The following is a 25037-nucleotide window of genomic DNA, read 5'->3' as shown; positions in this document are numbered from 1 at the left end:
TGTCGTCTTCATTTTCAGGGATTCACGTATGTAGCTCCATCAGTACTGGAAAGCGTCAAGGAAAAGTTCTCATTTGAGCCAAAAATCCGTTCACCTCGTAGATTTATTGGCAGTCCCAGGACTCCAGTCAGGTAATCAAAGGTTCCTTACTATGTTTAATATTGCTGATAAAACACATAGGTACTGCCCATGAAGAACAATTCCTTCATATTAGTCGGGAGTTCCATCTCGTGTATGATGATGTGCTATATCACGGAAAACTGGAAATCAAGAATAAAAGCATAAACTGTAAGCTTTTTTTAAAAAGGGTAAATTCCTTCCTTGAATGCATTGTCCCAGCCAGTCTATATATAAATTACATGTTGCTATTTTCTGAAGAGTCCCAACTGATCTAGGAGCTCTTATACTCTAATTCAGATACTAACTCACTTGCTGTACGTTTAGCATATTAGATTTGAATTTATTTTTTGTATTGTATTATTTGACTGCATTGAAACCGGTTGATTCTGTACTTATGATGAGATACAAGATCTTTGTTATCAGAGTGTGGTATTAATATAGCCTTTACTAAGCAGACATTTGGGGTTAATTGATCAGATGCAAAGGGGAAAACTGGTAGAACTGGTGCATGGAAGGAGCTTTAAGACTGAGCAGTTACTTACTTAAAAACTAGGAGCAGGACTGGGCCATCTGTCCTTCGAGCCTGCTCAGCCATTCAATAAAATGATGGCTGATGTTTTTGAGATTTCTGCTCCACTTATCCACTCTCTCGCCATACCCCCTAATTCCTTTACTCTTCAAAAAAATTGTTTATCTTAGCTTTAAAAACATCTACTGAGGAGGCCTCAACCACTTCGCTGGGCAGGGAATTCCATAGATTCACAAACCTCTGGGTGAAGAAGTTCCTTCTCAATTCAGTCCTAAATCTGCTCCCCCTAATTTTGAGGCAGTGCCCTCTTGTCCTCGTTTCACCTGCCAGTGGAAACGTCCTTTCTAGTTCTGTCTTATCTATTCCCTTCATAATTTTATATGTTTATATAAGATCCTCTACCACCCGCCCCCCCCTCCCCCCCCTTATTCTTCTGAATTCCAATGAATATAATCCCAGTCTACTCAACCTCTCCTCATAAGACAACCCCCTCAACTCCGGAATCAACCTAGTGAACCTCCTCTGCACCTCTTCTAGTGCCGTGCATCCTTTCTCAAGTAAGGAGACCAAAACTGCATGCAGTACTCCATGTGGCCTCACTCGCACCTTGTACAGGTGCAACATAACCTCTCTGCTTTTAAACTCAATCCCTTTATTCGTGAAGGACAAAATTCCATTTGCCGCCTTAGTTACCTGTTGCACCTGCAGACCAACCTTCTGTGATTCATGCACAAGGACACCCAGGTCCCTGTGCACAGCAGTGTGCTGCGCTTTCTTACCATTGAAGTAATTGTCCTTTTTACTGTTATTCTAACTGAAATGGATGACTTCACACATTGTACTCCATTTGCCAGACCTTTGCCCACTCACGTAAACTATTCTATGTCCCTTTGCAAAGTTTCATAGTCCTCTGCACAGTCCTATTACTCATCTTTGACACATTACACGTGGTCACCAACTCCAAATCATCTTTGTAAATTATGAATAATTGCAATCCCAACACTGATTTCTGAGGCACATCACTCGTTACTGATTGCAGCCAGAATAGTACTCATTTATTCCCACTCTTAGCTTCCTGTCGGTTAACCAATCCTCTATTCATGCTAATACATTGCCTGTAACGTCTTGTATCGTTACCTTACGTAGCAGCTTTTTGTGCAGCACCTTGTCGAATAACTTTGGAAATCTAGGTACAACACATCTATTCGGTCCCTGTTGTCCACCATATTCGTAATGTCTTCCAAAAGATTAGCCCTTCATGACCTCATGGTATGTCTGCCCAATGGGACAATTTCTATCTAGATGTCTTGCTATTTCTTGCTTGATAGTAGACTCGAGCATTTCCCCACTACAGAAGTTAAGCTAACTGGTCTATAATTCCCCATCTTTTGTCTACCTCCCTTTTTAGACAGTGGTGTCACCTTTGTTGTTTTCCAATCTGCTGGAACTGCCACAGAGTCCAGTGAATTTTGGAAATTTGCCACAAGTGCATTTGATATTTCTCCTGCCATCTCTCTTAGCACCCTGGGATGCATTCCATCAGGGTCAGGAGAACTGTCTACCCTTAGCTCCTTTAGCTTGCCCAACACTACCTCTTCCATGACAATCATTGTTTCCAGGTTCTCAGCTACCTCGTTTTGTCAAATACTGGCATGTTATTTGTATCTTCCATTGTGAAGACCGACACTATTTAATCAATGCCTCTGCCATTTCCATTTATCCTATTATTAAATCCCCATTCTCATTCTCTAAGGGACCAGTGTTTACTTTAGCCTTTTTTTGTTTGATATACTTAGAGAAATATTTGCTATCTGTCTTTACATTCTGAACAAGTTTTTTCTCGTAATCTATCTTACTTTTATTTATAGCTCCTTTTGTGGTTTTCTGTTAATCTTTCCCAATCTTCCCACTTCCCGTTGATCTCTGCCACTTTGTTTGCCTTCTCTTTCAATTTGATAGGCTTTGTTATTTCCTTAGATACCCATGGCAGATTACCTCTTTTCCTGCTGTCCTTCCTTTTCACAGGTATATACTTTTGATGATCACTTTGAAAAATTGCTTTGGAGGTCCTCCACTGTTCATCAACTGTCCCACCATAAAGTATTTGCTTTTGATCTATTTTAGCAAACTCCTTCCTCATCCTATTGTAGGCTTCCTTGTTTAAGCACAGGACTCTGGTACTGGAATTTATCTTCGTACTTGCCATCTGTATTTTAAATCCAACTATACTATGATCACTCCTTCCCAGAGGATCCCTAACTATGCTATCATTAATCATTCCTGGCTCATTACATAGGACCAGATCTAGGATAGCTTGCTCCCTTGTCGGTTCCATCATATACTGTTCAAGAAAACAATGGGGGATACAGTCAATGAACTCCTCATCAAGGCTACCCTGACCGATCTGGTTTGACCAATCGACATGTAGATTAAAATCTCCCATGATAATTGCCATACCATTTTTAAAGGCATTAGTTATTTCTTTGTTTATTGCCCACCCCAATGTGATATTATTTGGTGGCCTATAGACTACATCTATCAGTGACATTTTTCTTACAATTTCTCATTTCCACCCAATGGATTCAGCCTTATTGCCCATAGAACCTATATCATCTCTCATCACCGCCCTGATGTGGTCCTTAAATTATCAGAACTACATCATCTCCCTTAGCTCCCTGTCTGTCCTTTTGAGTAGCCTGATACCCCTGGATATTTAACTCCCAGTCATGACCACCCTGCAATGGTTACTAAATCATATTCGTTTGCAGGGATTTGTGCGATAATTCATCTACCTTGTTACAAATGCTATGGGCATTCAGGGAAAGTGTCCCAGGCTAGTTTTTGTATCCCCTTTATGAATTCCAACGTCTCCAATAATAACATCTCCAATAATAAAAGGAATTATCCTTTTTACTATACTTTCATAGTCTGCCATGTAGTTAAACCCTTCTGCACACATGCCAACCCGCAGCTTTCCTTTTTATTTACCACCATACTTTCATTTTCCCCTTCCCTTCCCCCTGCCGACTCAGAGTTTAAAGTCCTAGTGACCACCCTATTTATTGTTTTTGCGAGAACACTGATTCCAAATCTGTTCAGGTAGAGAAAGTCCCATCGATACAGATGCCTCCTGTTCTGAAACTGATACCAATGCCCCATGAAATGGAACCCTTCCTTCCCACACCACTCCCTTAGCCACATGTTTACTTCCCTAATTTTCTTATCCCTAAGCCAATTTGCATGTGGCTCGGGTAGTAATCCGGAGATTATAATCCTTGAGGACCTGTTCCTTGATTTTGTTCTTAGTGCTTGATAATCCCCAAACTGATCTCCTCCCCAGCCTTGTCTATGTTGTTTGTCCCAACGTGAACTACAATAACTGGATCCTCCCTATCCTACTTCAATATGCTTTCAAGCCAGTCAGAGAGAGAATCCTGACAGTGGAAACAGGTCCTTTCGCCCAACAAGTCCACACCAACCCTCCGAAGAGTAACCCATCCAGACTCCTTCCCCTATCCTATTGTTTTACATTTCCCCTGACGAATGCACTGAACCTACACATTGCTGAACACTATGGGTAATTTAGCATTGCCAGTTCACCTTACCTGCACATCTTTGGACTGTGGGAGGAAACCGGAGCATCCGGGTGAAACCCACGCAGACACTGGGAGAATGTGCAAACTCCACACAGATAATCGCCAGAGTCTGGAATCGAACCTGGGTCCCTGCTGCTGTGAGGCAGCAGTCCGAGCCACTGAGCCACCGTGCTGCCCACAGATGTCCTGCACCCTGGCACTGGGCATGCAACATACCATGCAGGGCTTATGATTCTGCTTACAAAGGATATTAATTATCCTAATCATAGAATCCCTACAAATACTACTTGTCTTTTTGCTCCCCCTCTTGAATGGCCTCCTGCACCATAGTGCTGTGGTCATCTGGCTCATCCTCTCCGTAGCTCTTTTGCTCATCCATACTGGGAGCCAGCATGTCATATCTGTTGGACGAGGTCAAGAGCTGAGGCTCATCAGTTTCTGAACTCAGGATACCCCGACCTGCCTCACTTGCAGTCACACCCTGCTGTCTCTGATCACTGATTTGAATTTGAAGTACTTAATCAACCAGGTAACCGCCTCCTGAAACGGTGTTCAAGTACTTCTCTCTCTCTCCCGGATGTGCTGTAATGTTTGAAGCTCAGATTCCAGACCATCAGTTTTAGGCCAGAGTTCCTCCAGCATCCTCCTTGCTGCAGATGTGGTCTCTGCAGTTCGTAATGGGAGGAGCCAACTCTCTCATTATTCAGCTGCAGCACATCACCTGCCCAGCTATCTCTACATAGCTACTTTATTAATTTATGAGTTAATAAATTTATTAATACTTCTCTACTTTTTTTTTGCAAACGTATTGCAGATTTTGTACCAGCCAGTCAGATCACAACTTCCCTGTGACATCACTCCGGTATTTTTTGCAGCTACAATGTGACTCGCATTTTATACTCACTCAGTCTGCTGCTGTTCCTTCTTTCAAACTCTCCCTGCAGACTAGGCTGCGCTCCCCAAGCTCAGTGAGCATTACACTCACTCCATGCTGCTGCTGTTTCTCTTTCCGACCGCACCCCACAGACAAGGCCATGCTCCCTGAGCTCAGTGAGCTTGTGTATGTGTAACACTACAGGTCTCTGTCTCCTGCTCCGGTTGGCTGCCCACACCCCAGTCTCTCGCTGCCTTGACCCCCCTGCCCCGTGCCCCCCCTTGCCCCGCCTGCCCCCCTTTGCCCCTCCTTTGCCCCCCCGCCCCTCCCTTTGCCCCCCCGCCCCTCCCTTTGCCCCCCCGCCCCTCCCTTTGCCCCCCCGCCCCTCCCTTGGCCCCCCCGCCCCTCCCTTGGCCCCCCCCGCCCCTTCCCTTGGCCCCCCCGCCCCTTCCTCTCTCTGTCTCTGTCTCCTCTGTCTCTCTCTCCTTTGTCTCTTTCTCTCTCGCTCGCGCTCTCCTTTCTCGCGCTCTCCTTTCTCGCTCTCTCCTTTCTCGCTCTCTCCTTTCTCGCTCTCTCCTTTCTCTCGCTCTCTCCTTTCTCTCGCTCTCTCCTTTCTCTCGCTCTCTCCTTTCTCTCGCTCTCTCCTTTCTCTCGCTCTCTCCTTTCTCTCGCTCTCTCCTTTCTCTCGCTCTCTCCTTTCTCTCGCTCTCTCCTTTCTCTCGCTCTCTCCTTTCTCTCGCTCTCTCCTTTCTCTCGCTCGTTCTCTCCTTTCTCTCTCGCTCGCCCTCTCCTCCCTCTCCTCCCTCTCCTTTCTCTCGCTCTCTCCTTTCTCTCGCTCTCTCCTTTCTCTCGCTCTCTCCTTTCTCTCGCTCTCTCCTTTCTCTCGCTCTCGCTCGTTCTCTCCTTTCTCTCTCGCTCGCCCTCTCCTCCCTCTCCTCCCTCTCCTCCCTCTCCTCCCTCTCCTCCCTCTCCTCCCTCTCCTCCCTCTCCTCCCTCTCCTCCCTCCCCTCCCTCTCCTCCCTCTCCTCCCTCTCCTCCCTCTCCTCCCTCTCCTTTCTCGCTTTCTCTCTCTCCCTCTCCTCCCTCTCCTCACTCTCCTTTCTCGCGCTCTCGCTCTCTCCTTTCTCGCGCTCTCGCTCTCTCGCTTTCTCGCGCTCTCGCTCTCTGCTTTCTCGCGCTCTCTGCTTTCTCGCGCTCTCTGCTTTCTCGCGCTCTCTGCTTTCTCGCGCTCTGCTTTCTCGCGCTCTCTGCTTTCTCGCGCTCTCTGCTTTCTCGCGCTCTCTGCTTTCTCGCGCTCTCTGCTTTCTCGCGCTCTCTGCTTTCTCGCGCTCTCTGCTTTCTCGCGCTCTCTGCTTTCTCGCGCTCTCTGCTTTCTCGCGCTCTCTGCTTTCTCGCGCTCTCTGCTTTCTCGCGCTCTCTGCTTTCTCGCGCTCTTGCTTTCTCGCGCTCTCGCGCTCTCGCCTTTCTCGCGCTCTCGCCTTTCTCGCGCTCTCGCCTTTCTCGCGCTCTCGCCTTTCTCGCGCTCTCGCCTTTCTCGCGCTCTCGCCTTTCTCGCGCTCTCGCCTTTCTCGCGCTCTCGCCTTTCTCGCGCTCTCGCCTTTCTCGCGCTCTCGCCTTTCTCGCGCTCTCGCCTTTCTCGCGCTCTCGCCTTTCTCGCGCTCTCGCCTTTCTCGCGCTCTCGCCTTTCTCGCGCTCTCGCCTTTCTCGCGCTCTCGCCTTTCTCGCGCTCTCGCCTTTCTCGCGCTCTCGCCTTTCTCGCGCTCTCGCCTTTCTCGCGCTCTCGCCTTTCTCGCGCTCTCGCCTTTCTCGCGCTCTCGCCTTTCTCGCGCTCTCGCCTTTCTCGCGCTCTCGCCTTTCTCGCGCTCCCGCCTTTCTCGCGCTCCCGCCTTTCTCGCGCTCCCGCCTTTCTCGCGCTCCCGCCTTTCTCGCGCTCCCGCCTTTCTCGCGCTCCCGCCTTTCTCGCGCTCCCGCCTTTCTCGCGCTCCCGCCTTTCTCGCGCTCCCGCCTTTCTCGCGCTCCCGCCTTTCTCGCGCTCCCGCCTTTCTCGCGCTCCCGCCTTTCTCGCGCTCCCGCCTTTCTCGCGCTCCCGCCTTTCTCGCGCTCCCGCCTTTCTCGCGCTCCCGCCTTTCTCGCGCTCCCGCCTTTCTCGCGCTCCCGCCTTTCTCGCGCTCCCGCCTTTCTCGCGCTCCCGCCTTTCTCGCGCTCCCGCCTTTCTCGCGCTCCCGCCTTTCTCGCGCTCCCGCCTTTCTCGCGCTCCCGCCTTTCTCGCGCTCCCGCCTTTCTCGCGCTCCCGCCTTTCTCGCGCTCCCGCCTTTCTCGCGCTCCCGCCTTTCTCGCGCTCCCGCCTTTCTCGCGCTCCCGCCTTTCTCGCGCTCCCGCCTTTCTCGCGCTCTCGCCTTTCTCGCGCTCTCGCCTTTCTCGCGCTCTCGCCTTTCTCGCGCTCTCGCCTTTCTCGCGCTCTCGCCTTTCTCGCGCTCTCCGCCTTTCTCGCGCTCTCGCCTTTCTCGCGCTCTCGCCTTTCTCGCGCTCTCGCCTTTCTCGCGCTCTCTCCTTTCTCGCGCTCTCTCTCACACCTTTCTCGCGCTCTCTCCGCGCTCTCCCCTCTCGCGCTCTCCCCTCTCGCGCTCTCCCCTCTCGCGCTCTCCCCTCTCGCGCTCTCCCCTCTCGCGCTCTCCCCTCTCGCGCTCTCCCCTCTCGCGCTCTCCCCTCTCGCGCTCTCCCCTCTCGCGCTCTCCCCTCTCGCGCTCTCCCCTCTCGCGCTCTCCCCTCTCGCGCTCTCCCCTCTCGCGCTCTCCCCTCTCGCGCTCTCCCCTCTCGCGCTCTCCCCTCTCGCGCTCTCCCCTCTCGCGCTCTCCCCTCTCGCGCTCTCCCCTCTCGCGCTCTCCCCTCTCGCGCTCTCCCCTCTCGCGCTCTCCCCTCTCGCGCTCTCCCCTCTCGCGCTCTCCCCTCTCGCGCTCTCCCCTCTCGCGCTCTCCCCTCTCGCGCTCTCCCCTCTCGCGCTCTCCCCTCTCGCGCTCTCCCCTCTCGCGCTCTCCCCTCTCGCGCTCTCCCCTCTCGCGCTCTCCCCTCTCGCGCTCTCCCCTCTCGCGCTCTCCCCTCTCGCGCTCTCCCCTCTCGCGCTCTCCCCTCTCGCGCTCTCCCCTCTCGCGCTCTCCCCTCTCGCGCTCTCCCCTCTCGCGCTCTCCCCTCTCGCGCTCTCCCCTCTCGCGCTCTCTCCGCCCTCTCTCCGCCCTCTCCGCCCTCTCTCCGCCCTCTCCGCCCTCTCCTTTCTCGCGCCCTCTCCTTTCTCGCGCCCTCTCCTTTCTCGCGCGCGCTCGCCCTCCTCTATCTCTCCTTTCTCCTTTTTCTTTCTCGCGCGCTCGCTCTCCCCCTTCCCCCGCCCGCGCGCGCTCTCTCTCTCTATCTCTCTTTCACTTGCTTCCTTTCACTCTCGCTCGCTCTCTCTTTCTCTCCTCTCGCTCTCCCCCCCCTCTCTCGCTCTCCCCCCCTCTCTCGCTCTCCCCCCCTCTCTCGCTCTCCCCCCCTCTCTCGCTCTCCCCCCTCTCTCGCTCTCCCCCCTCTCTCGCTCTCCCCCCCTCTCTCGCTCTCCCCCCCTCTCTCGCTCTCCCCCCCTCTCTCGCTCTCCCCCCCTCTCTCGCTCTCCCCCCCTCTCTCGCTCTCCCCCCCTCTCTCGCTCTCCCCCCCCTCTCGCTCTCCCCCCCTCTCTCACTCTCCCCCCTCTCCCTCGCTCTCCCCCCTCTCCCTCGCTCTCCCCCCTCTCCCTCGCTCTCCCCCCTCTCTCTCGCTCTCCCCTCTCTCTCTCGCTCTTCCCCCCCCTCTCTCTCGCTCTTCCCCCCCCCCTCTCTCTCGCTCTTCCCCCCCCCCTCTCTCTCGCTCTTCCCCCCCTCTCTCTCGCTCTTCCCCCCCTCTCTCTCGCTCTTCCCCCCCTCTCTCTCGCTCTTCCCCCCCTCTCTCTCGCTCTTCCCCCCCTCTCTCTCGCTCTTCCCCCCCCTCTCTCTCGCTCTTCCCCCCCCCTCTCTCGCTCTTTCCCCCCCCCCTCTCTCTCGCTCTTCCCCCCCTCTCTCTCGCTCTTCCCCCCCCCCCCTCTCTCTCGCTCTTCCCCCCCCCCTCGCTCTTCCACCTCCTTCTCTCTCGCTCTTCCCCCCCCTCTCTCTCGCTCTTCCCCCCCCTCTCTCTCGCTCTTCCCCCCCCCCCCCTCTCTCTCGCTCTTCCCCCCCCCCCCCTCGCTCTTCCACCTCCTTCTCTCTCGCTCTTCCCCCCCCTCTCTCTCGCTCTTCCCCCCCCTCTCTCTCGCTCTTCCCCCCCCTCTCTCTCGCTCTTCCCCCCCCCCCCTCTCTCTGGCTCTTCCCCCTCCTCTCTCTGGCTCTTCCCCCTCCTCTCTCTCGCTCTTCCCCCCCTCTCTCTCGCTCTTCCCCCCCCTCTCTCTCGCTCTTCCCCCCTCTCTCTCGCTCTTCCCCCCTCTCTCTCGCTCTTCCCCCCCTCTCTCTCGCTCTTCCCCCCCCTCTCTCTCGCTCTTCCCCCCCCCCTCTCTCTCGCTCTTCCCCCCCTCTCTCTCGCTCTTCCCCCCCCTCTCTCTCGCTCTTCCCCCTCCTTCTCTCTCGCTCTTCCCCCTCCTTCTCTCTCGCTCTTCCCCCCCCCTCTCTCTCGCTCTTCCCCCCCCCTCTCTCTCGCTCTTCCCCCCCCCTCTCTCTCGCTCTTCCCCCCCCCTCTCTCTCGCTCTTCCCCCCCCCCCCTCTCTCTCGCTCTTCCCCCCCCTCTCTCTCGCTCTTCCCCCCCTCTCTCTCGCTCTTCCCCCCCCCTCTCTCTCGCTCTTCCCCCCCCTCTCTCTCGCTCTTCCCCCCCCCCTCTCTCTCGCTCTTCCCCCCCCTCTCTCTCGCTCTTCCCCCCCCCCTCTCTCTCGCTCTTCCCCCCCCCTCTCTCTCGCTCTTCCCCCCTCCTCTCTCTCGCTCTTCCCCCCTCCTTCCCTCTCGCTCTTCCCCCCCCCCTCTCTCGCTCTTTCCCCCCCCCCTCTCTCGCTCTTCCCCCCCCCTCTCTCTCGCTCTTCCCCCCCCTCTCTCTCGCTCTTCCCCCCCCTCTCTCGCTCTTCCCCCCCCCCCCCTCTCGCTCTTCCCCCCCCCCCCCTCTCGCTCTTCCCCCCCCCTCTCTCTCGCTCTTCCCCCCCCCCTCTCTCGCTCTTCCCCCCCCCCCCCTCTCGCTCTTCCCCCCCCCTCTCTCTCGCTCTTCCCCCCCCTCTCTCTCGCTCTTCCCCCCCCTCTCTCTCGCTCTTCCCCCCCCCCTCTCTCTCGCTCTTCCCCATCCACCACCTCCTCAACCAGCCTTCACTAATAGTGTCTGAATGACACCACTGATATGATGTTTTATTTCCTTGTGGACTAACTATATTGTACCTTAACTGCTCTGACAAGGGCAGAACAGCTGAATACCTGGCTGCAAATGGTTCAGAGCATATAATCCATACCAGTTGGTTTTTAGGTGAAATCCGAAACCGTCTTTGGCAATGAGTGATTCTCCCCTAACTTTGGAAGGATCTGCAAATCTGCACTTTTTCTGAGCATTTGAATGCCCTGCACACAGGAAGGAATGTTCTTCATTAGGACTGAACCTTCAGACGAAATTAGGCAAGCCTTGTGACCTAAGACTATCGGAAACAAATTTTAATCTGAGGGACATGACCTGTAATAAATGGGAAGCGGAAAAACACTTGGAAGGTTGGGGAAAGATGATTCAGTAGTAGGAAACAGTTAATTTTACAGTTTAGAACCAAACAGGATGCATTCCTCAGCATTATTTGTTAGTGATTGCACACTTACAAAGTGTGGGCAAATTAAATAAAATGTTGAGTAACCATGCGTTTCATGTTGGATAATTATAAAGACCACATTATGGCAAATTAAGGGCTGACTGGATCTGAACAAAATGGTACATAGATGTAGGATTGGGCTGTTCAAGTCAGAGTAAAATGCATGCTCAAAAGGGCCAGTAAATGGAAGAACGCTGCCATTATAGTGAGAACAGGGAAATTCCACAATCATGCATGCATTGGCTAAATGTATTGGATAAAGGGCAGGACGCAAGATCCATGGATTGACTAAATGAGGTGAAGGATTGGAATGCCGGAAAGAATTGTGTTCTGGAAGTGAAGGTAACCCTTAGAAAAGATCAAAAAACTTTAAAAAGGAATTCTAGTCTTAGAACTAATCTTCGAGCAGCTGTCCAGAACAAGACAGAAGGCAGAGTGGAAGTTGTAGTTTGACAAGAATAAAGATTACTGAGCAAGATGAAGTAGACCACTTAGGATTGACATATGTATTGACTACAAGCATATTAGAAGATGCATTGATAAAGGAAGTGGAGGGCTGTAAAGAAGTTGATGTATGTACTGAAATACGAGATCGATGAAGTTAACTCCCTCGTTCTGACAGAGGAGTTTGTGAACAAAGCTCAACCGGTAACTTGCAGTTGTCATTGCTTAGTGCGATGCAATAGTTAGAATCCACTAGCTAGACAATCTGCATTTTCCTTTTGCATTATGGCATTTGTTTTCTTTCGCTTTGTTTCTTGCAAATTGCTTGACAATTTGACAATTTTTTTTAGAAAAATATATTTTGGTGCAACTTGTTGATATATAGAAACAAAGGTACATCAAAAGTGGGTCTAGAATTTGAAAAGTAAATTCTAGATAATCTGCTCAAGCAGTGTCCAAAGATCCACCGGTGTCATTCAGAAAAGTAATTTTATGCCTTTATGCACGAGGAAGTGCGGCATTTAAGATTTTATATTACAGGTAGGTTTCAGTTTATATATATTGGATTCACTGAGCTTATGTAGACTTTTCTTAAGTTGGGATTAAATAAATCATAGCACTGGAAGCCATTCAACTCATGAGTCTGCATCAGCTTTTTCCACATCCCTCTTTTTTTTGTCACTGTCCAGTATTTTGGCAATTTTGCTTTGAAAGCTCCTACTGAATCTGTTTCCACCATTCTTTCCAGCAGTGCATCTCAAGTTCCTCCCACGTATAAAGGATTGCCCTTGCGCTGTCTCGTCTTTTGTCAGTCACTTCACAATGAGGTGATTGAAACGTTAATATGCTACTTTAGCCCTGTCCCTAATCCATGGCCTTTCCACAAAGGGAATGGAACTATGTAAAGATTATCCTGATATATGACTGTGAGTAATCAAAGTTTTACAAGCATGGATGACATTGACAATTAATTATTTCTGCCAGATTAGCGATACATCATATTACACAGCTGGCAGGTGCCTATCCTATTTCTAAACGACAGGGCAAAATGAATTTCAATGATTTATTTTGTAGAACAAGAAAATCAATGCAAGTGCTTTGTGGTGTCATTTTCTGTGGAAAGTTTTTTAATCTTCTCTGGGTCTTCATCGCAAAGGTGTTGCTCATAAAAGATGCAAGTCAGAGAAATGTTATATCTACATTGTGCAATGGCTGTCTCTGACTGAATAAATCATAAACAACTTTGTCACTTGTGTTCTAATCCTGGGTTAAATGATCCAACAAATTATCAGCAGTCTTATTTTCTGTGAGAATTAAGTATGAAGTAATGTTGTCTCCAGTGGAAGATTGACATAATATGAGAAATATTGTAGATTAAAATTATAAAAGGCATAAGAGCATCAGAAGAGTACTGAGGCATGGTGACTGACAACGTCCCACATTTGGTCTGCTGTTCACTGATTACAGTTTAGGGAGTAGTGCTAGGCTGTATTGCTCCTGACGACTGAAAGGAAAACTAGAATTTCTCTTGACATCATTGTGTTAATGTTGTGAGTTTGAGGCAGGTTGGGACTTACTGTAAGACCTGCATTTGTGTGTTTTGCAACAAGCAAAGACTGGTTACTCAGTAAGCAGTTTGTTTAAACTGCACGCTTCAGCAAATGGGAAATGATGTGCTGATATATGAAGCCAGAAGCTGCAGCTCACTGAACTCATGATAGAAATTCAGAAATGACTCCTGATGAAAGCTGCAAATGCAGTAAGTGGAAGATAATTACATAATGCAAATTGATTACTTTTCCAGCAAATTATACTGAGTGGAGAGATTAAAGGTAGACACTACATGCATACAGTGCATCCCAGATGCTTACAATAATACTTCCAGGCATAATAAATGGAGGCATTAATCAACCATCTTCATTCTGGCCAGAAGTGTGGTGGTGCTATGTGTAGCTGAATTATGCAGTATTTATCTTCGAGAGAAATTTGAATTCATTATGGATTAGATGTAGAATCATGTTCTGAACCTTTATTATTTCAGCATAAATAGTGCCATTGATATGGCTGTTAACTGGGCTAATAACCCAAATACCTGGGTGGAGAATGAGAGTTCACACAGCAGGTGAATTTAGTCTTTTGTTCTAAATAAATCCTGAAAACAAAATCAGGGTATATGAATAGGAAGGGTTTGGAGGGATACGGGCCGGGTGCTGGCAGGTGGGACTAGATTGGGTAAGGATATCTGGTCGACATGGACAGGTTGGACCGAAGGGTCTGTTTCCATGCTGTACATCTCCTATGACTATGACTCTAAGAGTAATCATAAAGCTGTTAGGTTATTATTAAACTCCCAACTTAATCATTTTGGACGCTTCTGAGGCTGTGAATATTATTTCTAGCATTAGTCGTAGAGACAGAAAGCTTTGGGGACGTTCTGTATTAGACTAGAAAGGTTGATGAGTGAGTTTAAAGGGTTCTTAAATACATAGTTATCCATTTGCCTGCATGGTAGGTAAGTTCCCATTTATCTTATTTATATTGGACAAAGTAATAAATGAGTAGCATGAGCATAAAATTGTCTGAACTTTGTGCATTCTTTTACTGCATTTTTTAACATGGATTACAGTTTTTTTTCAGGCTAGTGCTTGGCTCTAACAAGAGGTCACCTTGCACAGGGATTGCCTGAAATCTAGGTGGTATTATATGCAAACCTGTACAAAAGTTTTGATGCTCCCAGTTTAGCTTCCCTCAGTATATTTTCTCTGCATTAATAAGTTCACTTTTGACAGAATGAGTCGATATTGTTTCTGTGAACATTTCACTTAGTGCTGCTTTATTTTGCAGCCCAGTGAAGTTTTCATCTGCTGACTGCTGGGGCCGGGGTGCGAACATGGAACCACCCAGAGAACGTGGATCATCAGACTACCCAATGGATGTTGGTGTGGAACAGATGGACGTAACGGTGAGTGGAGAGGCATCTGCTCCACTGCCAATCCGACACCCTATGGGTGTGAGCTCCGTGCCTTTCAAAAAGCAAACGTATCCAGTGCCCCCAAATAGACCAGCACATCTGCGTATGAACCTATGACAACAAGTGAACAGAGATGGAAGGAAAAAAGATCATCAATGCAAGACTGCGCTTGTGCAAGTGCTGACCAAGTACAAATGTGAGAGTATTTTTGGGAGGATACCAAGCCTCCCCATCTTTCTCTCTCCACAACCCCCCAAACCCCTTTTCAAAAACAACCATGGAACTCTTGGTTCAGGACATTACTCAATGAAACTTATGCATCACTGATGGAAAAAAAAAGGAGATTAAACTAATTGGTGGGGTGATGAACATTTTTGTGAGACGCATGTACTGCATCAGTTTAGGGGCATTAACGTCCCAAGCAGCATTTCACCTCTTGAGGTTCTGCACTAGACGTTAACCGAAAAGTCCCGTGGCTCATCATCGTTAATGGTGTTGAAGAAATCTTTCTGCTTAGGTGCCTGATGAACACAGTATTACTAAAGGCAGAGTTGTTGCACGGCTTTGCCTGAATCTCTCAATCAAACTGCAGCTTATCTCTGGAGGTTAGGGGAGGGTGCAGAAAATGCTGGGTGTGTCTGCATCCAGGATAGGAAAGATTGGATTCTGATAACGTTATGACAAAGTCTCAGACACTCGATCCTGTATTGTAATAGTTTGAAACCCACATAAATACAGTTTATGGAAAGAGATCATGGATTAAAAAAATCTATATACACGCTGTAATGCGTACAATGGTGATAGAATTGTATTAACTCTTTGGTACATGCAAGTCTTAAAAACTTAAGTTTGTTTTGTGTAGACTTAATGTTTGAAGAGGTTTAAAGTTTACCACATTATCTGCCTTTTTGCCTACTGCAACTATACTCTCCTACAGCTGTCTATAATCACAGTACTGGAGTAGATCTGTCTTGTTCATTTCTAAAAAGAGTTGTACCATCTCCCAAGTGTGTATCAGCATGTTGGTGTACCATTTGTGCAACAAGCACTTTAAAATCTAGCCTATCTGCATTTCTGGATCATTATGAAGTTCAATTTTAAATCCCTTCTATACCCTTTAAATTTCACCACATTGCTTCTCTTTTGAACTATGTTTTCGTGCTGGCATCCATGCCACATACCTCAATAGCATAATAGGGCCTAAAGTTGGGGTCCTCCAATCTATTGGATGTAAGTGGTCAGTAAGGTAGGGATGAGAAATGAAGGATATTAATTTAGACTGAAACCAAGTCTTCCTGTTCTGCATTCAAACCCCTCTGAAGAGTCTGAAATTCAGTGGCACCTCCCACGTATAAGTTGTGGTTCTAAGCAGAATACTGTATTAAGATCTCCAAAAGAACACTTCCCACAGCTATAGTACTTGACTGACATTTGTTCTGATTATGTCATTGCTGTGTAGTAGATTTTCAGGTCTGATTTGTGTGAAATGTGTGTGCTGAAATGTTTTATTTGCAAGCTGCTTTTCCTGTATCTGTCTCTGCTATTGAAGTCAGTTTGAGCCATAGGATACAAGCCATAAATGTCTTTATGCACGGAAAGGCAGTCTGGCATGCCTTAGGCCTTTTTGAGTACAAACCAATATGAGAGCTTACATTTACATTTAAAAGCTGTTACATATACAGACTTGCATATAGAGAGACCTGAAAATGCAGTTCAGATGCCATTCGTTTCAGTGACTTTTATCTTGTTAAATTGATAAATATTTCTCTCCCATTTCATGTCCTTTGGATCAGAGCACAGTGATCTCATTAATTTCAGCCATTTGAATTTATCTTTTTGTTGAAGAAAATTCAAGACTTGATAATTTAAAGAACTCCATTTCATCTTATCCTAACCCATTGTCCTGATTTATATTGGTAACACCATTTACTTTTGGGGGTTGATTACAAGTCTCACTTAAATGCTTTGTTTTTCCTGCTTTATGAAGTAGAAAATCATGGCAAATGAAATGATCTCATTGTGAGGAGCATGCAACAGCCTATGGGCCATTAATTGGAGAGAAGGAGTTGTTTTTTCAAAATATTTAACCCTAAAATTCAAATTTATTTAGGAGTTAATTGCTAGTTTTATCTTTTATTTTTTCTCCCCAACAATAATTTCATTGCATTTTCAATAACGTAAAATCATTTAGCCTGTTCTGTTTATCAGCAAAATTTTAAACTGAGAAATCCAATCTTGATTTGTAAGAACATGTAAAAATGTTTGGGTTATGTAGCACAGCAGAAGCATTGTCAATTCTCAGTAATATTAGCCGTGAAGAGATTTATGTTCTAATATTGAACTTGGATTGATCAGCCTCCAATGGTAATTATTGCAGTTTACTGCAAATGACTCAAGATTCAGTATCAGTTGTTGAATTTAATAACTTATTATGCATATGATTCTCTGAGTACATTACTTATTCAGTCACCTATCCTGGAGCTGTCCTTGGGACTCAGAAGATGCTGTGTGCTGAATTAGCTTGACTATATCAATGGCAACCTTGGAATTGCACATATTTGTCCAATTTATCATCTGAAATGCTGCACTTCATTTTCACAATTTCTGTTGGTTTCTCAGGCTTATGTCCCAATAAAACCTCCCTCCTTTGTTTGAAAATTGGCCATGTTCCTAATCTGCATGGTTTACCATGTAACAGTTGGCCATAAAAGTCATTTTGATGTAATTTTTAGGATATCTTTCAGTCTTGTCTGCCCAAAACGTTGCTGCGGCACCATGTGTTTTCCTTTCTGTCGAGCTTATTTGAAATTTGAGTGTCTCAATGTCTAAACCTGCCCCATAGCCATGCTGCTGTATGGTTCGCTGAAATATGAGTGGCCTTTTTTCTCTGATTCACACATCAAGCTTCTCTAGGTGACATGGCTGGGATTGGAATTTTTAAGTTTAAAAGTAGGTTTGTAGCGTGAACTTGTGTCCCAACACTACAAGAGGCTGCCAATAAGTTGTATACCAGACTGAGATTGGACAGCATGACTTGTCAGCTTGTATGTAATGCACTTAATATAATGTCATGTGAGAGCTGGTTGCAGCAATTTTAATGAGCTTCTTGTGAGATGCCATTAACCTAAACTCAGAACTGACCACATTTGCCAGGAAACACCCAGGAAGAGGGGCAGCTGTGCTCTTAACTCCAAGACTTAGTTGAAGTCATGATTTTTTTTTAAGTGGGTAAAATACATAATGTACATTTTATGTTTACAAGGGCATCACTACCTCCCACCTTAGTTATACAAAGTTCTTCAATGACTTCAAAAACTGCCTTTTTTATAATACAGTGCTGAAATCTATTAATTTCTATTTAACTCTATTAAAAAAAATCAGCAAAAACTGATTTGCACTCTCTACACCACCTTTCAAATTCACTGCTGCTGTTAATAATGCAAGAACTATACAATGGTGTAATAAGGTTTGTTGTTTGAGTTTGTCCATTGTTTTTATTATAACTTTTGGGGTTTTAGAGCTTTGTGGATCACATTCTAATGATTCTATGTTTTTGCATTTCAATCAGAAAGCCAGAGGCCAGGAGTGAATACAGTTCATAGATTTGAAATTTGCTATTGCCCGAGTACCAACGTTCTATTCCTAGATTTCAGAAGAAAGATCAAATCAATAACCTGAATTATGTTCTAGGAATAATGTCTGTTTAACTATAAGAGCATCCAAAGTGACAGTTTTGTAAGTGTCAAGTTCAAAGCAACATTGAAACAGATTTCTTTGTAGAGAATTAGAAATGGAGCCTCTTCACTTAGAAAAGCTATTGAAAGAGCTCTATAACTTGATTGACTTTGTTGAATTGTTAATTTTGTATCCAAAATCCAACCTAATTTATGTTTTAAAAAAAAAAAAATTTCATTCGCAATGGATCATACACTTGTTAGGAGTTAGGCAATAGGTGCAGGTGCCCTTGGCTATCTGAATTTCTGCAGTCACTAGAGCTGTTGTGCTGAACTTAGGAAAGCCGAGAGAACGGTGGCTACATGTTCCCTATCACTTGTCTAGTTATGTTTCATGAGTACTACATGATGAAATTGAGAAGTAAGTGGATTACTACTATGATCTGCCAGATTAGCAAAAATGTATTTATCCATTGGGTGATTTGAAGAGGTATGGGGATTAGATCTTGCTGTCTGGGTAATGAAAATTCACATTTTGTCATTCTTCCAGTACTGCTTCACAGCCACTGTAGACTGACCATAGAAGATAGCAAATTAAGCATTGAATCACTCTTAGTTTCTGTTGTCAGTCTCTTTCTTTCTATTATCTTTTTATGTAGCAGTCTGCAATCATGTAAAGGCCAATAAGTTTTCCAAGGTTGTAATTGCAGAGCACTAAAACACATTGGAATGAGTTTTGGTGTCTTTTATTAAATAAAATCCAACACTTACAAATAGCTGTGCTGAACTTTATCTGACTTGAAGATTTTTATATAATGAGCTTTTCATAATATCTGGGGAAGTGTGTCCAAAATATTGAATGCCAAAGTCTGAGGTTGAATGCCTGTCTGCTTTGGCTGTTATATCAGCTGTTTCACATCCTAACTTCTCAAACTGATTTCATCTCTCCTGTTCACTCCATGATGTGCACCCTCCAACACACACACGCACGCACTCACACAGGCAAACCCCCCCCCCAAATGTGCTTGCACGAGCGCACATACCCACAACAACTCGGCAAAGAGTAATCTTGGAACAGAGATCTCTGAAAAGGCTGGGGGTGGGAAAGGAAGTGTGTTGCAAACCTTGCTTCATTGTAATAGTTGGATTTCTGAAGAGCTGTTGGTAGCTTTAAAGCAGATCAAATTTTGCTGAGTGACTTAACATGTAATCCTTGCTGATGTGTAGTGTCAATCGAATGCCTTTGAAAATAAATTTCCTAAAAGATGCTCCAACTCAGTTGATTGAAAGTCGTCTTCGATGGTGTTGAAAGATTAACATTTCCAGTGATCAGGGCATAAGATTGATGTACATAACAGCATTATGGCTTTTGGTCCCTGCAGGAAGATATGTAATCAGTTTTGCATGGAGCATATAATTTCACAGAACTCTTATCTTTTCCTCATCTTGATGTGGGATGTTCTTTGGGTATATTGATTTTTTTTCCTTGCTTTTCCTCTGACTTGAGGTTGGGATGCAGTACTTTTGTGGGGAAGAGAGCAGAATGATCAATACATTTCAGTGCTGACATGGGTAGGCCCTTAGGTTCGCAATGAACTCAAACTATGCAAATTTTTTTCTCCCTATGTCTATTGTAAATTTAAAACAAAACCTCAAATTCAATATAGATTTGTTGAGTAGTTTAATAATCTCAAAATGAGGCTTTGTATTTCAACAGAACTATAAAGTTTGTGTTTATTCTTATTTTTGTATTATCGGTTTGAAACATTGTGGTGCAAATGGCTAGCTGTTTCAAATTGTAGATTAGAAAAACACTTTGTAAAGTGCTTCCTTTTCTCTCCTGCCGCCTTCCCTTTGGAGGTTTATTTGATAGATTGTTTTGGTTTCTTCAGAATTTGTAACTCATTTATGGCAAATTGGGAGAAATATCAGTTTATTTTTCTGGGACCTGTCAAACTTTTATGAATGTGAAGTCTTTCTGGGCTTTTTGGGTATGTAAATGTAGCTATGGATGCTGCCATTAATGTATATTTGAGTTTCTTAATAATGTAAAGAGGTGTATTGATTGGTATAAACCTTTCTGTAGTTCTCCGGCAGCTTGCTATCTCTGCTGTAATATGGATGCAGCGCTGATGCTTGTGAAGCAGAATTGATATGGGTTGGATCCCTGTGGATGCTGTCAGCCATAAACATCAACTCTGTATAAAAAGAACCAGTCCACCACGACTGGCTTGAATACTTTACAGCTGTGTTCACGTTTCAGCTGCATCATTGTTTCAGGGCTGATAGGTAAATCCGCACACTGATTCTGAGCCATTTTAAAATTGGGTAAACATTTTCTCAGGAATTCCCTTAACTTCAAAACTGTCTTGCACCAATATTGTATTGTAATATTGGTGCCTTAAATACTGGATTTGGGTCTTTAAATATTTTAGGAAACAAATGTTTAAAGCAGCATTTATCAAAATCTTGAGATAATCACAGTTTGTGATGTAAATGTTGCAAACTACAGGGAGTTCTGCACCTTTTGTTTCTTCCCAGTGATATTGTTAGCATGTGCTACAGTGCTTAAGTTATCTTTGATGTCGAGATGCCGGTGTTGGACTGGGGTGGATGAAGTCAGAAGTCCACGTGACACCAGGTTATAGTCTAACAGGTCTCTCTGAAATCTCGAGCTTTTGGAGCGCTGCTGCTTCATCAGCTGCAGTGACTTCACTTGACGAAGGAACAGTGCTTCAAAAGCTTATGGTTTCAAATAATCCTGTTGGACTGTAATCTGGTGTCGTGTGACTTCTGGCTAAATTATCATTGTGGTTAATCTTGAAATATTATCTGCACTTTCTCTCGGAACATTGTAAAATAAATGATGGAATTCATCTTAACTTGTGTTAGTAGTTGACTGTTCTAAAGGTGATCAGTTAATCAGTTAGTGACCAGTTCATGGTCCAGCTTATCCCCCCTCACCTTTTACAATGGCCGCATCTCTGCTGGAAACCAAAGCCAAGCAAATTGTCCACCGTTTTTCACCAAGTGATAGGACGTCAGGACACTGGATTAGTTCAGGTTTCATGTGTTAATGGGTTTGTTGATCTATGAGAGTGTGGCCTTATTGTTTTATCAGTTTTCTATTTCAAGAAAATTGCTGAACTTCAGTATGTGGGCAGGAGCTTGAGGATTTAACAGGGTGACTTCCTTATTTCAGCCTGGCTGTCAGATTAAGTGATTCTGAATTGGTGTCAGAAGACCTCCATAGGAATGATACACCGCTGTGAGGTTAACCTTGCACCTTGCTGCAGAGCACTAACAGTTCCCTGGAAGCAAACCCAGAAAATGACCAGCATTCAAAGCTTTGAAATCATAGCTTGCCTATCTCATTTCAATTACCAACATGTTATTAGCTCTTCAATAGTTGTACCAACTGACCGTTTTTGAAAGTGAGCATTGGCTTCCTATTTAATGTGGAGAGCACATAGTTGAACTTCATGCTGTCACAGGTATTCAGCATTCCCATCACGACACTTTTAAGGACATTGAGGTTACTTGTGACTAAATTAATACAAATGAGGAATTGAAGCTTTGAATCTCTTGCCACCTATGGCTCAGTACTGTGCAATGCTGTGAACTTATTCATTGAGCTATTGGAAATTCTTTTTCCCCAAAATCATCCCTGATGTTTCCAAATTATCCTTAAAAACAATGTATTATATTACGTGAACCTTCTCATCTTGAGGCATGCAGCTAATTCCTTCCAGATTTATTTGTCTTTACAGTATTAATCTTTGTTTGATACAAGTTTGCTGATTTGCTACCTGTAAGTTACTTGCTAGCAATTATTAATTAGCTAATTGTCTAATATTAATTTGAAAAGATGGTACGCTGAATTGTCTGCCCAAGTGTGCTGTGCACAGAGCTAGACCATAGGTTCACACCCTTGATTAGCAAGTTCTGAAGACTCATTTAAAGCCCTGATGCATTGCAACAGAAGGAAAATCTGGCCACCACTCATCCGAAACCGCTACTTGTACGTGGGTCCAAAGATTTTCTTGCAGGTATAAAATAAAATGGAGCAAAGCAATGACTTCAAAATATCAAGTACTGTTGAGGTATGTTGAATGAACGTTCAGTACAAAGATGTTCTCTTAACTCTAACCATTTTTTTGGAAGGATTTATGGAGCAGTGACTAAACCAATGTGTGACAGGCTATCACTGCCTTCTGTGGAGCTTTATTATACCTTACTCCATATTAGCTAAATCTTTGTAATTTGTTTGCATAAACTTTGGTAGTAAAATCATAATTCTTCTGTAGAACCGTGCAGGAAATTCAAATACTGGAAACCTAAAGTAACAATATCCAGAAAGGCACAGATCAGGCATCATGTAAGGAATTTATATTTTGAAGAAGGGTCCCATCCAAATTGTTAATTGATTTTTTTTTTGTACGTACTTCCATATGATTTGCAAATTTTAAGGCTGCTTCAATAAAAGGGAAAATTTCTGATGGCCTTTTTAACTACTTCATTTGAACTTTTTTTTCCCTCTCATTCAATCAAAGGAAAACAATGCAATGGATTGTAAGGGAGTGGATGGTATTTAATATCACTGTTATTTATGAAAATTATAGTACATACAAACATCAAGGAATTCCTAACATTAATGACCTTCACATTTCTCTTGTTCTATGTTCATACAATAATCAATCTCTCTGTAGCTTAGAGTTACATTGATTATTCACCAGGATGGTTTATCTTTCTAATAGGATAAATGAAGGGCAATAACTTATCTGTCAACAATCATCACAAATGCTTAAACACAAAGCAGACTTGAGAACAGTTGAATGTTTTATTGTATATTGATTTTTAACTTGTACCATTATTAAGTTACCAGTATGTAAAGAAGTTTAAAACAATTGCGTATGTAAATTTTGACAATGGAACCTTCAAACCCCAGGTTGTCAGATAGGTGTGGCTTGGTTGTAACAGATACAGGTGTACTGTAGTTGCATAGAAATCATTCTTGCATGCATTGAATCAGTCGGTGTTGGAGATTGGAATGACACCTCGGCTCTGCAAGTGAAAGACAAAGTTGCAATTGGCAATGCTGTTGGAAACCTGTACCCATTTACTATCCTGGTTATGCCAATAGTTTGGACTTGCCTCAATCATATTCACGTGGCATGTAGAAATTGCCAAATTTCTCGAGACCAGTGAAATGCAAATGGAAGGACTCATTAACAACATGTGCGAGTTGGTGTAATCAGCCTCAAGGAGGTTGAATGTGATAGTAATTTCTGAATGTATTATGATCAAGTTCATTTGAAACCACTTATCACCAAGTTATGACTTTCATTTTTTTATTACTATCCCAGTACCAATCCCCTAAAGTGGGATGTCACATATTTTGGGATTCATATATACCAGGTTGTAAAGCAGAAGATTGCATGCTGTACATCTCTATGATTGCAATATGGACTTATGCAAATAGTGTAAGTAAAATAAATTATAAAAGCAAAACAGGTTTTAAAGAAAAATCTCTCGAAGTGATACAGCTATAGATGCAGTAAATTATATTGTCCCAACGGGGTGTCCAAGCAAATTGAGCTGCATTTTAATATAGGCCACTCGTAGATCTGCGAGTATGTTCAGAACCCATGTCTCATTGGATTAATGGAATTCACCTGGAGTTGGGTACAATTGTGACTAGATATTTTTACAGTGTAAGAATAATTTAAAACTTGTTCATGAATTCTAATGGCAGGATATCACGGCTGTCCTAACTCTTAGGTTGCTGTGTTTCATGGGGTGTTTCAGTAGGATGCATTTTATGATATCATTGGAATTTTGTCATCAAGCTGCAATTTTATTTGAAACCAGCAATGTAGTCCATGCAATTGACCAAGTGTAACGAGGAGCAAGGCATTCTGTTCTATAAAATATTCAACACAATTTGAGGTTAATTTCTGTCCCAACCCTTGAATTCCAGCTCAAAGAAAAAAAAAATCACAAGTATCTCAATACTTAATATGGTAGAATGTTGTATCTGATCTTGGATGAATTTTTTCCTTCAAGATCAGTATTTTGGCATGGTGCTTTACTGCTAAAGAATTAGGCATAACTCATTATGCCAGTAGGATCTCATGATTTAGTTACCTGAGTGAAAATGGTGTGAAGCTACATTTTTTTTTCTCATGAATCATCTTGTACTTAATCAGTTGTATTACTGAAATAAAATTTGATCAATGAATGAACAGCTGTAAAAATTGAATGCAGTCTTGTTTTTGAATGGAATTTAGGTGGTAAATCATCAGTAAAATGGTTGACACTGAATGTGGCAGGTGAGACTATCATGCAATGTTTTCATAATGTCACTCTTGTAACTACAGTAAGCATACATTTCCATATCTTGCAAAGTTAAACCAATAATATGTAGTTAAAGGACAATATAACAGGTTGATTAAAACATTTCTGTACTTCTAAACATTGAGTTTTCGCAACTGGGACAAACATATGGTCCACTATTTGATTAACCTGGATAAAAGCAAATTACTGCGCATGCTGGAATCTGAAACCAAAAAAGAGAAAATGCTGGAAAATCTCAGCAAGTCTGGCAGCATCTGTAAGGAGAGAAAAGAGCTGACATTTCGAGTCTAACTGACCCTTTGTCAAAGCCCCATTGCCTAACAGATGAAGGGAGTGAATGGTAAAGATGCTGGATGGGGTGCCTTTCAAGCAGGCTGCCTTGTGCTGGATGTTGACTAGCTTCTTGTGCGGTTGGAGCTATACCTATCCAGACGCATGAAGAATATTTCATCTACTTTTATCCTGTAAATGGTAGATAGATAATATGGAGACAGGGTAATTACTCATAATTCCCAGTCTCTGACCCACCCTGATAGCCACAGTATTTATACGGCTGTTTCTGGTCAAAAGTAATCCCCAGGGGATTGGTGGGAGATTCAGTAGTGGTAGTGTCATGGAATGTCATAGAGTGATGTTAAGATTATCTTGTTGGAAATGCTTATTACTTGGCAT

At 44.7% G+C, this 25037-nt stretch overlaps 1 protein-coding gene across 2 annotated transcripts in view; it reads left to right on the top strand.

Moving 5' to 3' along the window:
• The window catches only part of rps6kb1a (ribosomal protein S6 kinase B1a), an 85129-nt gene extending 60859 nt beyond the window's left edge, over positions 1-24270 (top strand). For both annotated transcript variants that reach the window (XM_043718122.2, XM_043718126.2), the window contains 2 exons: positions 19-131; positions 14208-24270. In XM_043718122.2, the coding sequence (XP_043574057.1) occupies positions 19-131; positions 14208-14451 (357 nt within the window). In that variant the 3' untranslated portion in view covers positions 14452-24270. The remainder of the gene's footprint in view (positions 1-18; positions 132-14207) is intronic.
• Positions 24271-25037: the final 767 nt, after the last annotated feature.

The sequence above is a fragment of the Chiloscyllium plagiosum genome, unplaced genomic scaffold, assembly GCF_037043375.1.
Source record: "Chiloscyllium plagiosum isolate Xiang-an unplaced genomic scaffold, Cpla_swu_hap1 HiC_scaffold_31, whole genome shotgun sequence".
In the NCBI taxonomy this organism is placed as follows: domain Eukaryota; kingdom Metazoa; phylum Chordata; class Chondrichthyes; order Orectolobiformes; family Hemiscylliidae; genus Chiloscyllium; species Chiloscyllium plagiosum.
The sequence above is the reverse complement of the archived record's forward strand: the minus strand, read 5'-3'. Positions and strand labels throughout refer to the sequence as shown.